Below are 14,304 nucleotides of genomic sequence, written 5' to 3'. Positions count from 1 at the left end.
GGAGGGTCAGAGGGAGAAGCAGACTCCCTGCCGAGCAGGGAGCCCGATGCGGGACTCGATCCCGGGACTCCAGGATCATGACCTGGGCCGAAGGCAGTCGCTTAACCAACTGAGCCACCCAGGCGCCCCTTGTTTTACTTTAAAAGACTGTTCACCCAAGCTCAGTTGGTTGAGCGTCTAACTCTTGATTTCAGCTGAGGTCATAATCCCAGGGTTGTGAGAGTGAGCCCCACATCGGGCTCCGCGCTCAGCACGGAGTCTGCTGGAGATTCTCTCTCTCTTTCTCTCTCTGCCCGTCCCCTTGCTTGCGCTCTCTCTCTTTCTCTAAAATAAATAATCTTTTTTAAAAAATTAAAAAAAATAAAAGTCTAGTCACCCACTAAGAGAAAGTAGACAACAAAAAGGGGTGATCAGTATGCTCGCAGCAAGTTGGTAGAGAGAGTTGCATTTTCATCCCCTCTACCTCTCTTTGGGGGTTCATTCCATTTGCTGGCCTTCAGTGAGAGTTTTCCTGACATTTCTGGAGAGTGCTCACTTTCCAGCTTCGCATGAAACCGAAAAACGTGTGTGCGACCATGCTGCCCATCTCCAGAATATGGAAATCTCTTGCTTACAGATTCCGTATTTGGACATGGTTCTTTCCTTTGCCACCCAGAGCGCTGCTTCTGAATCACATTACTTAAGGCTCTGCTGTTTCTGGGACTGCAAAACTGCCACAAAGGCAGCAGGAGCTGAAACCGATCTACAAAGAGTTTCCCACTAAAACTAGACTCCATTGCTTCAGTGGGTCTGTTGCCGTGCTGTTGGAAGAAACTGGGACTTATATTTCTACATATTTTTCTTTAGGGGTGGAATCTTCTTTGTTGTTCCCATTCAGAATCAAAGTGCTGACCATGCTCATTTTGGCAGAGAACCTAGTTTTGAGATAAGGTTGGAAATGTTTGCCCCCAGCAATGTTGCTCATGCCTTGAAAATATTTGCACTGTGACTGCAGGCAGTCGTGTGCGTAAGAAGATGGCTCAGCCTGGTGGGGACGAGGACATGGGAGGAGGGATGGGCCAAGAGCCATTTTATTTAAAACATACTCCTCTTCTGGAAAAAACAAACAAACAAAAAAATCCCCCCAAAACCAAAACAACAATAACAACAAAAAACAACCACACAGGAATTCAAAAAATACGCAGTTTTTACTGGGGAAGCGAGGGCAAAGAAATGAAATCAGATCTATTTGTTTAGGGAAGGATAGGGAGCTGTGGCTTTCTTTATGATAAAAATATATTATTTAAATGTTAAAACTGCTCAGGTACATTGGTCCCTGGCTCTTTTTAAATAAAATGTTAAAAGTAAAACGAATGTATGGTGATTAACATAACATAATAAAATAAAATAAAATAAAAAGTAAAAACTCTGGAATATTAGCTTACTGATCATTTAGAGTCTTTATATTAAGCAAAAGAAATTTTTTTTTTAGATCTTTAAAATAGCAGTTTTCTGAAGTAATGAAAACAAGAAAGTACTTACCATGGACAGATGTTGTTTCAAAATACTTTATTTTTACTAACCAGTCTAATCCTCAAAACGGGAGTGTGAGGTAGGTACGATTATTGTCCCTGTTTTATATCTGGGGAAACTGAGGAACCAGGAGGTAAGAAATTTTACTCAGGGTCTGGTAGCTGGTGTCGCCAGGGCTGGGACTCAGATCCAAGCCGTCTGGCCTGAGAACCACTGCATAGCACTTAGGGTTCTCACGGACTGCAGTGTGGACGGATCAAAGGGAGATGAGGACAAGGACGGTGCTGATAGCGGAGTAAGAAGACATTGTTATCATTGTAATGCCTGGTTATATATCAACACGTTTACATAGGCTGCCCACACCACAACTCTATGGGTAGGTGACATTATGCCCACTTTACAGATCAGTAAACCGAAGCTTAGTGAAGGACGATGATTTGCACCAGGACTCACAGCTCTTATGGGGCAGAATCAACATTGCAGCCTGGGTCTGTCTGCCTCTAACATGGGTTCTTAATCACCAGCTACTTTGTCTCTACCTCACTTGTTAGTTATCCTGTTAGAATGTTCTTATGTAGTAATAAGGAACAGGACATAATCAAAGCTCCTCATTAAGTGATCAGACAGTTTAGCCTCTAGTGGGTTAGGGTGGGGGGAAGGTGATTGGAAGAGAAAAGCATATTAGCCTTAGTGTGCCCACCCCTCCTTCCCCAGCTTCTAATTCCAATCCCCCAAGAGAAGAAAACCATCTTCCCTGCAGACATCTCTCTAAAAAACCACCATTGTGAGATTCAACCGGTTGATTTTGCTTGAAGCTCCATCCTGGGAGAGTTGTGTGGCTGCTGTGTGTGGATTTGCCCAACCCTTAGTGAGAACTGATGCCTACGCTGGTCAGCAGACCGGCAAGTGAACAGGAGACTGTTTCTTCATGCCCCTAAAGGAGAATTTCCTTGTCCAACTCATGTATTTGAGTTGTAATATTTCCTTTTCTATCCTCTCCATCTCCAAATATTCTGTGAGCAGAGTTCCTACATGGCCTAAACATACAATGTACATGTAGTTTTGCACATGAGCACCCCCTGGGATTCGGAGCATTCTGTGTCTGTCTGTCTCAAGTTCCCGTCTCCCCTCCCCCATGGTTTTTTTTCCCCCCATTAGGCAAATGGAAGGCCCATGCCACCTGTTAGCATTACATCATTGGTTCCCCAGAACACAGTTGCACCAAAGGCCTTAAACAAAGTAGTTCTTCTTGTATTGTTTGTACTCAAAGAGCTGATATCATGCCAACTGATGTCATTGTATGTCTTTGTGTAACTGCTATGGCAACTGGGCAGGTGGGGAGCCTCCAGCTGATGTCATGGGGAAAGGAGGTGTAGAGACAGAATTTTAAAAAGCTGTATGCTGCCTTTTTCTGTGTGTGGGTTTTTTTTGGCATGCATTTTTTTTAAACTAGCTGCTTTTAAGACAAATTACAGCTTGAGTACCCTAAATAAGAACAGACAAAAGTCCCCCCCCAACCCCTTAGAGACTTCTTTTGAATTTATTTTGTTGTTCTTTCCTCTCATCTTATATGAAAAAGTGTAACCACTGCCTTTTTCTTAAGGAAAAAAAAAAAGTGAATTAGGGTCCCATCACAAAATCAGTGTGAATTGTTTACTTGGATTTTATGGAGGCAAAGCTGAGCAGATTTAAAAATAACTCTTTAAAGTCTCTTTCGTGGAGTTTGTAATGGTGATGGTGGGTAATTTCAATTTTTTTTAGAAAGTAGTCACTACTGAAGTCTTTCTCGTTTTCCATTTCTTCTGTCTACTTTAAAAATAATCTCTTAGGGCCCATACAAACGTTTTAATCATGATTTCATAGCAGAGTGAACTAGTAATATGTAAAGGCAGAGTTTAATTCTAGAATCCATTAAAATAAATTTATAGTTCCTGTTTTTCTTTTCAAAAAGCAAAGGTACGTTTTGACACTTACTGATGAATGCAGTGAGTGACCATAATATTACCCTCTTTGAATGATCTTTGTGTCACCGCTGGACCTTAATGAAAATATGACTTGCCCAGTTGTCATGCCTAGCTGGCTGTGTACTGGGGGAGCACAGCCCTGAGACTTGGTCTAGGTTATAGTCTGGAGCTTTCTGCTGTAGATGCCAAAGATGAGACTTGAAATGGGGAAAGGCATATGTTACGTTCAGAAACTAGTGGACAGATAGACTTCCTGTCTTTATTTCAACACAATCGTATCCTGTCCACGCTTTGTGTTTTCCGGCCTTACCTCCTAAAACTATCAGGACAGATGTAGGACGTCTATCAGAGGGCATAAATGTGTTCTGGAGGCTTTCAGCTTAAAAGAAGTCTCTAACTTCCCCCTCCTTTCAAAAGGAAGGCCAGGGTAATATGAGAAATAGAGCCCACTTGGTGGGAATAGTATCAACTCAGATTTCCTGGCCCTTATATGTACATCGTGTCATTTGACACTCCTGATAATCCTTTGGGCTTATGCATGTGTGTGATACATCTAATAAATATTAAAGGAAAAATTTAAACAATAAACTGTGATCCATAAATTTCCTACCTTAAACAAGTGCTCTTTTTTGCATGGTCCTTTACTTTTTGATCACATGTATGGTGAATGTTTCTGAGTTGGCTTTGTTTCATTTAACATTAAATATAGAAATATTTTCTTTGTTTCCATATTGCTTTCACAACTTTTAATGGCTTCCTAATATTCCATTGGATGAATATAATAACTTTTCCTTTTTTAAAATTTGTTTTTGTCCTTGGCCTTTTCTGTAAAATAGATAATGCTGTAGTAAACCTCTTTGTACATCCAGCTGGATATCTTTGGTTAGATCACTTTCTTAAGCTATATTCCCCAAAATGATGCTGCCCTTGTTGATGGGGAGGTTTGCACACCTTGCCTGTATTCATTCAGTCCAGACTCCCAACCACACTAAAAGGTAGATGCTATTACCCTCATTTTACAGATGGGTAACCAAAAGCACAGAGAGAGAAATTAACTTGCTTAAGTCACAGAGCCAAGAAGTTGTGTTATTGGGACTATAGCCAAGGTAATCTGGGTCTTCCAAGGTCCCTGTCCATAGCCGCTCTTGTGTATTGGGAGCAAACTTGTCTTTCTGGGTGAGGTCAGCTTATGGAAGAGTGCAAGACATGCCTACAGTGCCCGAGGAGGTCGACCATGCTTTCCTTGGCTCCCAAAGTACGAGGTTCTATGTAGGCCACTGAGCATATGGCTCTTTGAGGCAGATCAAATCTGCTGCTGGTAAATTGCCTGGCGCTGCAAATGAACTCTTTCCAGGGGAACATGCCACGGTTTGCGTAAAGAGCCACATTGCCAAAGTACCGCATGCAGTGAGATCCTCTGAAACTTGTCCTGGATCTCCAAATGGCCTTGCATTTTTGTTCTGATATTATTTTTAAATACATGCACCTGCAGGAATGCACACTTATGTCTCTGGGGACAGTGGCCTTTTCTGCCAGCTCTGAAGTTCTAGGGATGGTCATTGTCACTTTCTGTGTGTTTGCTCCAGGTGGACTCAGCAGTTTTAAGCAGAACCATGAAAACCTCTGTGACAACTCCCTCCAGCTCCAAGAATGCCGAGAGGTGGGGAGCGGTGCATCTGCAGCCTCGAGCATGCTACCTCAGTCCATCCCCACCACCCCTGACATCGAGAATGCAGAGCTGACGCCCATCTTGCCCTTCCTGTTCCTTGGCAATGAGCAGGATGCTCAGGACCTGGACACGATGCAGCGGCTGAACATCGGCTACGTCATCAATGTCACCACTCACCTGCCCCTCTACCACTATGAGAAAGGCCTGTTCAACTACAAGAGGCTGCCGGCTACTGACAGTAACAAGCAGAACCTGCGGCAATACTTTGAAGAGGCATTTGAGTTCATCGGTAACTATCTCCCAAGGGGATTTCTGGTCTTCCACCTTCCTTTCCTCTCTGGCTTTTGCTTTGATATCAAGCCCAAGGTTTATGCCTGCATTGCAGAAAAGCTGCTCTGAGGTGTTTTCAGGCTCTGCCACCTGGTGCTGCCAAAGTGTTCTTCTAAGTCACAGCCCGTTGAACAAATGCATGGGAGCCACTGGGATGGGTGTAAAGAAACAGTGATGCCGTGTGGTGGGGAAATCCACATCCTTCTAGTTCTCGCTGAAAAGGTGTTAGGGAAGAGCATGGATATGTTTTGTCCCAGAATTTCAAAAGAAATAACCAAGAAGAGGGCAATGGAGGCCAGAGCGGCTGCTGCTGTGGCTATCTGGTCTACCATGTCTGTCGGACCTTGCGAGAGATAAAATACAGGGAAGATGACACCATCTCCAAACTCACCCATGCCTCCCTTACGTTGGGCTAAATTAATCTGCAGGTTTACCTGTCTCTTACTTCCAATCAGTATAGCTACTTTACACGAGGTTGAGGCAAAGGTGGCATTTGCTGAAAGGCTGCTTCTGAAGAATGTTTTTCAGTAAAACAGTGCTGTTGTGAACACCTTTACATGTCAGTCACATCAGTGAAGAGGAGACAGGAGTAGGGGGCTGAGTTGTTTTTCCCTTCTACTTGCTTTGTCTCAGTTCTTAAACACTGGGTAGCAGAAGGGCGTGAATATGAGCGTTAGCGAGATGGTACTAGATTTCATAGGACTTGCTCCAAACTCGCTAAAGTAGGAGAGATCAGGTTGTGTAGCCTGAGTAGTTCCCAGGGAAGGGAAATCTAACAACAGCAGACTTTAATCTCCAGAAGGAAGTAACTGCCAGCCTAACCCTAATCCTAACTTTAACTTTTGCTGTTTCTATAGCCTCGAACTGTTTTAAGGCTCAAATTATTATTTGGGGGGAACACCAGGCACCTAGTAGACACAAAACAATTTTTTTTTTCAAGTGACAACAACCTTCATTACCACAAAAAGGTGATCCAGTACTTTTCCTAGATATTGTAGCAGGTTGTTACTGGCCAAGGTCCCAGGAAGAATGCATTCATGTTTGGTGCTCCTTTATCAGAAAAAAGGGCTTGGGTCTGGTAGATTTGCTGTAGAGTTGGCAGTTCTGCTCACGTCACCCAGCTGTTTTCCTTGCTAATTGTGCCTTCAGCGCAGGACCATGGACTACTCAGTCTGGAAGGAAAGTCTGGGTGGTCACTGAACTCAGAAAAATAAAGTGACTTCTCCAAGATTCTAAGAATTTTAGTGTCAGAAGGGAGCAGAATGCAAGGCTCTTGACTCCGAGATAGGGGCAATATGCTGGGGCAATGTTCCCAATGCTCTGTTAGTTCCGGAATGGCAACATTTGTGGATGCAAAGACACCTTAGATTCTTTCTTAATAATATTTGAATTAAACCTTGAGCCCCGAGGAAGAAACATTTGTCACCAAATAGATGAGGAACTTTCTGGTTGATATATGATGTTATGACTGCAATTTTATCTGACTTAATCCCAGCTGGGGGAAGTTAAGAGATTGTTTTCCATTTAATGAGTAGCATCAGGCATGCTTGTCCCAACAGGATTTCAAGCAAGACACCTGCATTCCTTATAGGTTATTCAGGCTTATCTGATTTTTTTAGAAGGAAAACAAAACAAGTAACAAATAGCATTTAACCTGAAGAACAATTCGGCATCATAGCCTGCATAGGCACAATGTTATTTTCGTTGTTATATCATTAGATAAACTGAAATAGTATGGTCTAGCTTTAGGGGAAGCAGCAGTTTTTGTAACCATAATGCCATTTACAGAGAGTCTAATATAAACTAAGCAGAGTGTATGTTTAGGGTTTAACTATGCCAGTTTATTTATTCCTGAATTGGATGATATTATTCCCATATTCCCTGAGCCTTGTTAGTGAGTATCACTCCCATTATGTAGACAGGGCGGTGAAGCTCTGGGGAGTTAGGGGACTCAGACCTGGTTACTCATCTAGCGTGTAGTGGAACCAGTGGTCAAACCTAGCACTTTGCAGCTCATCTTCCTATCACCATGCCTCTCAGTCTTGGTGTGGAGGTCAGTAAATAGTGTGTGCTGAAGAGAAGAAATTGCAAAAGGGAAATACTTTCTTCAGATACTTTTATCTATGAGAAATAAGCTTAATTCATAGATTTTTAAGATGGAATTTTGCATGATGTTTCTTTTCTCGATCCACTGGTGGGTAGCCAATAGAACTAGTTTAAGTTAGGGGCACCTGGCTGGCTCAGTTGGAAGAGCATGCAACGCTTAATCTCTGGGTCGTGAGTTCGAGCCCTACTTTGGGTGTAGAGATTACTTAAATAAATAAATAAACTAAAAAAAAAAAAAAAGTGGTTTAAGTTAGATCACTCCTCCTTACTCCCCTGCCGTACTCTTCATCTACTTGATATTCCTTCAGGAATTCTTTCTTGGGACGCCTTTTAGTCTAGAAGTGTCATTAAGAATCCATTTAGGCAGTGCCCATAAGCCACTCCCCTGAGCTTCTAATGTATCCGAAAACTTATAAAGTATTGCTTCTTTCAGTTGCTCTGATTTCTGGGCCGTCACTAGAATTCCTCCGTCTTTGTCATCACTGCCATGTTGGAACAGCATACACAGATGTGGGGGGGTTGGACAGTTCAGATGTAGGTGACACCTTGTGCCTGATAACTGCAAGTCTTTAGCTACATTTGCAATAATAGGCTATTCCGGTATGAAGCTGAACATAGCAACTTTCTCGTTGGGTTTTGTTTCTTTAACCTCAGAGTTTAGTAAGACTGAAATCCTTAATCCATTTAATACCAGTTCCTGTACCGAGCAATTCTATAATGTAAAGAAAGAAATGGTTTTTTCTCTATCACAGCTGGGAGAGACATTGTTCACAACACTAGTTGTGATAAGCCACACAACCTAGTGATTGGAATTAACATCCTTTATCAAAAGGGTCTACTTAATCAGTGGCTTGCTTAACAGGCCAGTTAACTGTGTTGGCTGCAATAAGTTGAAGTGAACTGTTACTATGAATGATTCCTTCCCCTAGTCCCCTCTTTAAATGGAGAAATGTAAATTCTTATTCATGCTAATATTGCTTTTAGCCAGTTCTGGAGGTTGCAACCATAGGTCTACACAATTAACTAGTAAATTATACTTAGCTTTAAAGCCATTTGAATTTATTTTTTTTTCTCTCTCTGCAAAATGTAACATTGTCAAGTCTGGATAAAAGCTAATCTCTCTTTTTCCATCTCTTTCTTCCTTCCTGCACCTCTTGGCTTTCTCCCTTTTCCCAGAGGAAGCTCACCAGTGTGGGAAAGGGCTTCTCATCCATTGCCAGGCGGGGGTGTCCCGTTCTGCCACCATCGTCATCGCGTACTTGATGAAGCACACTCGGATGACCATGACTGATGCTTATAAATTTGTCAAAGGCAAACGACCAATTATTTCCCCAAATCTTAACTTCATGGGGCAATTACTGGAGTTTGAGGAAGACCTGAACAACGGTGTGACACCACGAATCCTTACACCAAAGCTGATGGGCGTGGAAACGGTCGTCTGACAAAAGTCTGGATGGAAAGGATTACTCGTCTCCATTAAGAGACGAAGAGAAAGAAGGATGGATTCTTTCTTTTTTTCCTTTTTCTTTCTTCCTTCTTCTTCTTTTTTTTAGATGGGGGTAAAGTTTGTGAATGGAAACAAAACTTGTTTAAAAACTTCTTATTTTTCACAAGTGTGAGAAGAATTTATCTTTTGATGCCGTTGAGATTTCCTTCCCATGAACTGATAAAGCAGGGAGGCTAAAGGAGTAATTTTTTTAAGCCAACAATAAAAATATAATAAAACTTGTTTCTTCCCCTTTTCCTTTTAAGCTATTTGTAGAGTTTATGATTAAATAGTCTGTGCAGGTTCATAGACCGAAGATACTACAACTTACACAAGTTAAAAAGAACCAAAAGTAAGAGACAGAAAAGACATTGAATCACGAAGGCCCAAGAGCTGCCTGGGCTGTCCACACAGGAAACAAAAACCCAACCCAACCAAGCCCTGTTGTACTCACTGGTGCAAAGAGAAAATCAGGGCAGCTTAAGTGGTCTAAGAACCCTTCACATTCTTTAAAGAGACAAAAGATACTGTTGATTTTGTGTGTTTCATACTCAGGATTATTTTCCCCCCCCTCTGGGTTTAAGAGATTTTTTTTTGAAATAGCGAGGAACTGACCATTATACCATATGCCTTCACTGGCTTCTTGTGCAATAATACGGTGTTTTGAGTGTGCAAACAAGTTAGAGCTGGCAGCCGAATAATAGGCAAATAGTGCAAATTTGCCAGCTTGGAGATCGAAAGGAATTCAATAAAAATCAATTACTTTCCTTCCCACCTTTTTCCTTTAATTTTTTTTTTTTTTTGATTTGATTCTGGTTACAGTGCCATAAACCTTGTTACATATGTATATCAGACTGTAAAAAAAAAAAAAAAAGACAAAAATTTATTTAAAAATATTTTTCGCAGAAAAAAAAAAAACCAACTTGATGTGTTTCTGTTGATTGTGTAAAAATTTATTTTCATTATATAAATGAAACTCATTTTGGGATGTGTCTTTTTTCCTCCTCTTTTCCTCAAGTCAGGTTCAAGCGTCTCTTACCTCTGGTAACTTGTACATGGAGCATACGTGGAAATACACACGTATTTTTATGGGGGAAGAGAGATGAGGAAGGGAAAATATTCTCTGTTCTCAGCGCAATTCAGAGAGAATGAGCAAGGAAACCAAAGAGCTCTGGTTATCAGTCTGCCCAGTCATCATCCCCTCTGTTCTCACAGCACTCTACCCTCTTCTGCAAATGCAATTTTCTGCAGAGGGAAAACCTCAGGTGAAGTCACCTTAGAAGGATGAGGGGGTTTCTGCCCCAGCCTTTGAGCTCTGATCACAGGTCACTGCCAGATTGATTGGTTAGAATTCTGTGACCTTTCCAGTGGCTGTCTGATAAATATTTGTGACCATCTGCCATTTAGGGTTCTTGACGGTTCCTCCCCTGCCCCCTTGCCACTCCCCTTGCCACTTTCTCACTTGACATCTTTTGGTAACATTAACCACGGAGAGTGCAAAGCAGCAAATTGAACTCAGCATCATGAGTACAGCTTTCTTACCACACTTGGTTAATTCATAGCTGGTGTTCCATGGGTTCCCAATGCATGGAAAAGAGGGCATGGGGGTAGGGGAAGAACATGATCTCAATGTTTTCTATGTTTTATTAAAATACATGTCTAGAGGGACTTGACCAAGGGGAAGATTCACAGCAAACTGAAATTTGCCTGGAGTGAGTAACAGAATTGAAGAGTTCGGGCATGTCCAGTTCTAGATGACTACGTTTGACCTATTTTTGTGAACATTGCTTAGAACTGCTATAACATAGTATTTTTTTGACATTTATTTTTTTTAAATAGCTTTTCTACTAGAAGTGAAAAAGAAAAGTGAAAACCAAACTTAACAGGAATTAACTGAGAGCTGTTTGAATTATTTTTACGACAAAGAGTTAATCAGGTGAAAAGTAAATTTCTCTTACGGTGTTTTCTATTCTTCAGATTAACAATTTCCTTGGTGCTAGAGCATGTTTAAGAAGTCAAGTTGTTATATGATTAGTGATTTAAAATACATGGTGATTTACTAGGCATTTCTTTTTGTTTATTCTAAATCCAAATGTTAAATTTCTGATAGAGTGTAATGTAAGCCTTTTTTTTTTTCCCTTTCGTTTCGTTTTGTTTCCTTTCTTAAATTTTTTTTTTAAACAAAACAAGGAGAGGAATCAGTACAGTTTCTGTTCTTTACATGGAAATGATTTATGCTTTTTGAACTTGAATTTGAGAGAAAGACTGTCCTAGGGCCGACAGGAATCCTGCCAACCCACATACCAAGAATTCTGAGAGAGACTCCGGTCTTTTTTGCTAATCTGTTTTGAGTCACTTAGCCTCTGTTTCTTCATGAGGAATGTGAACCACTTCATGAAAATAAAATGGATTAACCAAGCTATTGCTCCAAAAACCAGACTCCCCAGGTTTCTGGGCCTCGCTAGGTGCCTCGACTAACTGGGAAATAATTTTGAGTGTCGTCTTCCGAGGAAGCAGTCTCTGACCGACCGATGCATATATCATTCTCAGCATCCGGCAATGGTGGTTTCGTGCTGAGTGAATTTAATGATTCAATAGAGTAAGTCTGCTATATACAGATTCAGCAGAGACAGATGGCACTGTTACCTTAAGTTGAACAGAACAACAGCTCCAGCTCCTGTCTATACATTTATTTCAACAGTTAATACTTTTCCAATCAGTGCATATTAACCAGGATATGGTGCTCACGTTTCATTGAAGAGCTTGTACTAGCTGCTTTTGGATCAGGACAAGCGGGCGGGAGGTGGGGCAGGAAAGCTGACAAGTGGAGAAATGTACAAGGGAAAATAGGAAAGAAGAAATATACATAACCCAGCAATGACACGTTGACAATAAATGAGGAAAGATGACCTTCTGAAAAGGTAATACAGTATGAGAAAGAGAGAATTGGAGGCTACAGTAAAACAAAGATGAAAAGCTATATTAGAATAAAGAACCAGGGCCTGAGTCACACTTCAGAAGTTGATTAAGATAGAGCACTGATAAATTGCTCTAACTAGATCTTCTGGATGGTGAAATGTCTGGCGAGCCACACTGAATAGAGATAAGCAATATGGCTTTCACCTTGCTTGTGAGCAGGCTTTTGTAGATAAACCAAGGCATATTATCTTTATGTTTTAGTCCCCAAACATAATATCCAATCTCAGGAAATATGGGTTGACTTTTGGCTTCAAGCTCTAATCAGAGGCAGTCATTATATGTGGATGTGAGCAGAAAATGTGAGCACTGGCCCCCAGAAGAATGGGCAGGAATAAAGTATTTAGATAAAAGAAGACTTCCTGCCCCTATGGAGGTGGTAGACTGAACGCCAGTGCTTTCCATGGTTCCTGATTTCCTTTCTGTGACAACCTTTTGTCAATGTCTGGTGGAAGACACATGTATCAAGGTGTGTGTTGCATGGAAAGTGGAATCTGGAGGAAGATCTAGAACCCACATTTGCCTTTTACCAATATCAATGATGTGAGTGACTTTGGAGAAGGGTCTGGTGTGGAACACATACCTGGTACAGGACTTGTGAAACTGAAGGAGGAGTAATGCAGCAATCACAGCTGCTGCCCTAAGCCCAGGTGAGTCCCCAGATCCGTGAAACTGTGTGCTGGCTGCAGTATTGCCTGGTGCCCTTTTCAGAGCATAGGGGCCGCTGCTTCACTTCCGCCTCCCAAATCTCATGCAAGTTTCTCTTAAGGCTAACCTTAACCCAGTGTGAAACACGAAAGGGAAATGCAGTTTCTGATTTAGCTAAATTGATACTGTATGAAACCACCATACCCCATCCTTGCCACCTTGGCATCCACCTACACTTCTTTTAACCATACATAACTTCCAGGCAAAGACATTAGAAAATGATGTTTCTCTCTAATAAGAGGCAACTGTCACTTCTACACTTGAACACACGCTAACCCTGTCTCCAAAAGAGGATACGTAACCCCATGTGTTGTGACTTAATCCATCTCTGGGTGAAGTTCATTCCTCTTCTGGTTGAGATCCACTCTGTCTTTGATATCCTATAATTTAAATACTGAGATATAAGGATATCATAGATTGAATTATGTTTGCCCAAAACATGTGCTTTTGAAATTTTAAACCCCAGGCCCTTTGTAAATGTGATCTTATATGGAAATAGGGTCTTTGCAGATGTAATCAAATTCTTAAAGAGGTCATATTGGATTAGGCTAATCCAATTACTGCTGTCCTCATAAAAAGAGGGAAATTTGGATACACACAAAGGAACGAATGCCACATGATGAGGGTGGTAGAGATTGGAGAGATACATCTCAAACGAAGGAACACCAAAGGTTGCTGGGTTGCACCAGAAACTAAGAGACAGGCTTGGAACAGACTGTCCCTCAGAGCTTCCAAATGGAGCTAACTCTACTGATAACCTTGATTTTGGACTTCTAGGCTCCAGACTCTAAGAGAAAAAATTTCTGTTATTTTAAGCCACGCAGTTTGTGGGACTTTGTTATGGCAGCCCCATGAAACTAAAAGAAAAGATAACTACCTTTACCACATTTTATTTTAGTTGGTAGCTAGAGGAGAAAAAAAGAATTAGTTAATATATAATCAAATATATTTTTATAAAAGCAAGAAATATTTATAGTATTATATTTATAACTCTTACCACCCTACTTTCTACAACTGATCATATGGTCATAGCTGATGTTTATAACTGCCTTCTTTCACTACCCATTCCACCCACCCTTTGTCCTCAGCAAGTACCTGGGCATGGTTCCTTGCCTGTTGGGGTGACCTATATCTTCACCTTTGAAGGATCTGAGTTTTGGCAGTCCTGCCTCATTGGGTTGGTTTCCATTTACTTTTGTTGCTGGACATGAGAGCATAAAAGGTGCCCTTCATCCAGATACACTTCTTACTCCTATAGTCTAGTAGTAATCCAATTTCTCCCCAATGGCCGTAATTACCCCAGCCAGCTCAGTAACCCCATGTCTGTTTGTTGGTTCTTTAGCATGAGAAGCCCGAGGTGGCCAGCATGCAGTATCAACTTTCAGTTTAATGGAGCTATTGCTGGATCTTCTAGCAGAAACATCTGTCCCTTGGGAACTGAGCCTTCTAGACCAGCAGAACCCAAAGTTGCAGGGCAGGCAGAACAAATTTTGCAAGTGGATCATGAGGGGTAATGGTGAGAGGAGCTTTTCCCATTTCTTTTTTTTTTTTTT

General features: G+C 41.4%; 1 protein-coding gene across 1 annotated transcript in view; it reads left to right on the top strand.

Annotated features, from left to right (window-relative positions):
- The window catches only part of DUSP10 (dual specificity phosphatase 10), a 40,894-nt gene extending 29,408 nt beyond the window's left edge, over positions 1–11,486 (top strand). The window contains exons 3-4 of the mRNA XM_081825202.1: positions 5,063–5,434; positions 8,758–11,486. Coding sequence (XP_081681328.1) covers positions 5,063–5,434; positions 8,758–9,023 — 638 coding nt within the window. The 3' untranslated portion in view covers positions 9,024–11,486. The remainder of the gene's footprint in view (positions 1–5,062; positions 5,435–8,757) is intronic.
- The last annotated feature ends 2,818 nt before the right edge of the window (positions 11,487–14,304 follow it).

This window comes from Leptonychotes weddellii, chromosome 6, assembly GCF_054177405.1.
Source record: "Leptonychotes weddellii isolate Sample4059 chromosome 6, ASM5417740v2, whole genome shotgun sequence".
Classification (NCBI taxonomy): domain Eukaryota; kingdom Metazoa; phylum Chordata; class Mammalia; order Carnivora; family Phocidae; genus Leptonychotes; species Leptonychotes weddellii.
Note: the sequence above shows the minus strand (reverse complement) of the source record. Positions and strands in the feature narration are given on the sequence as shown.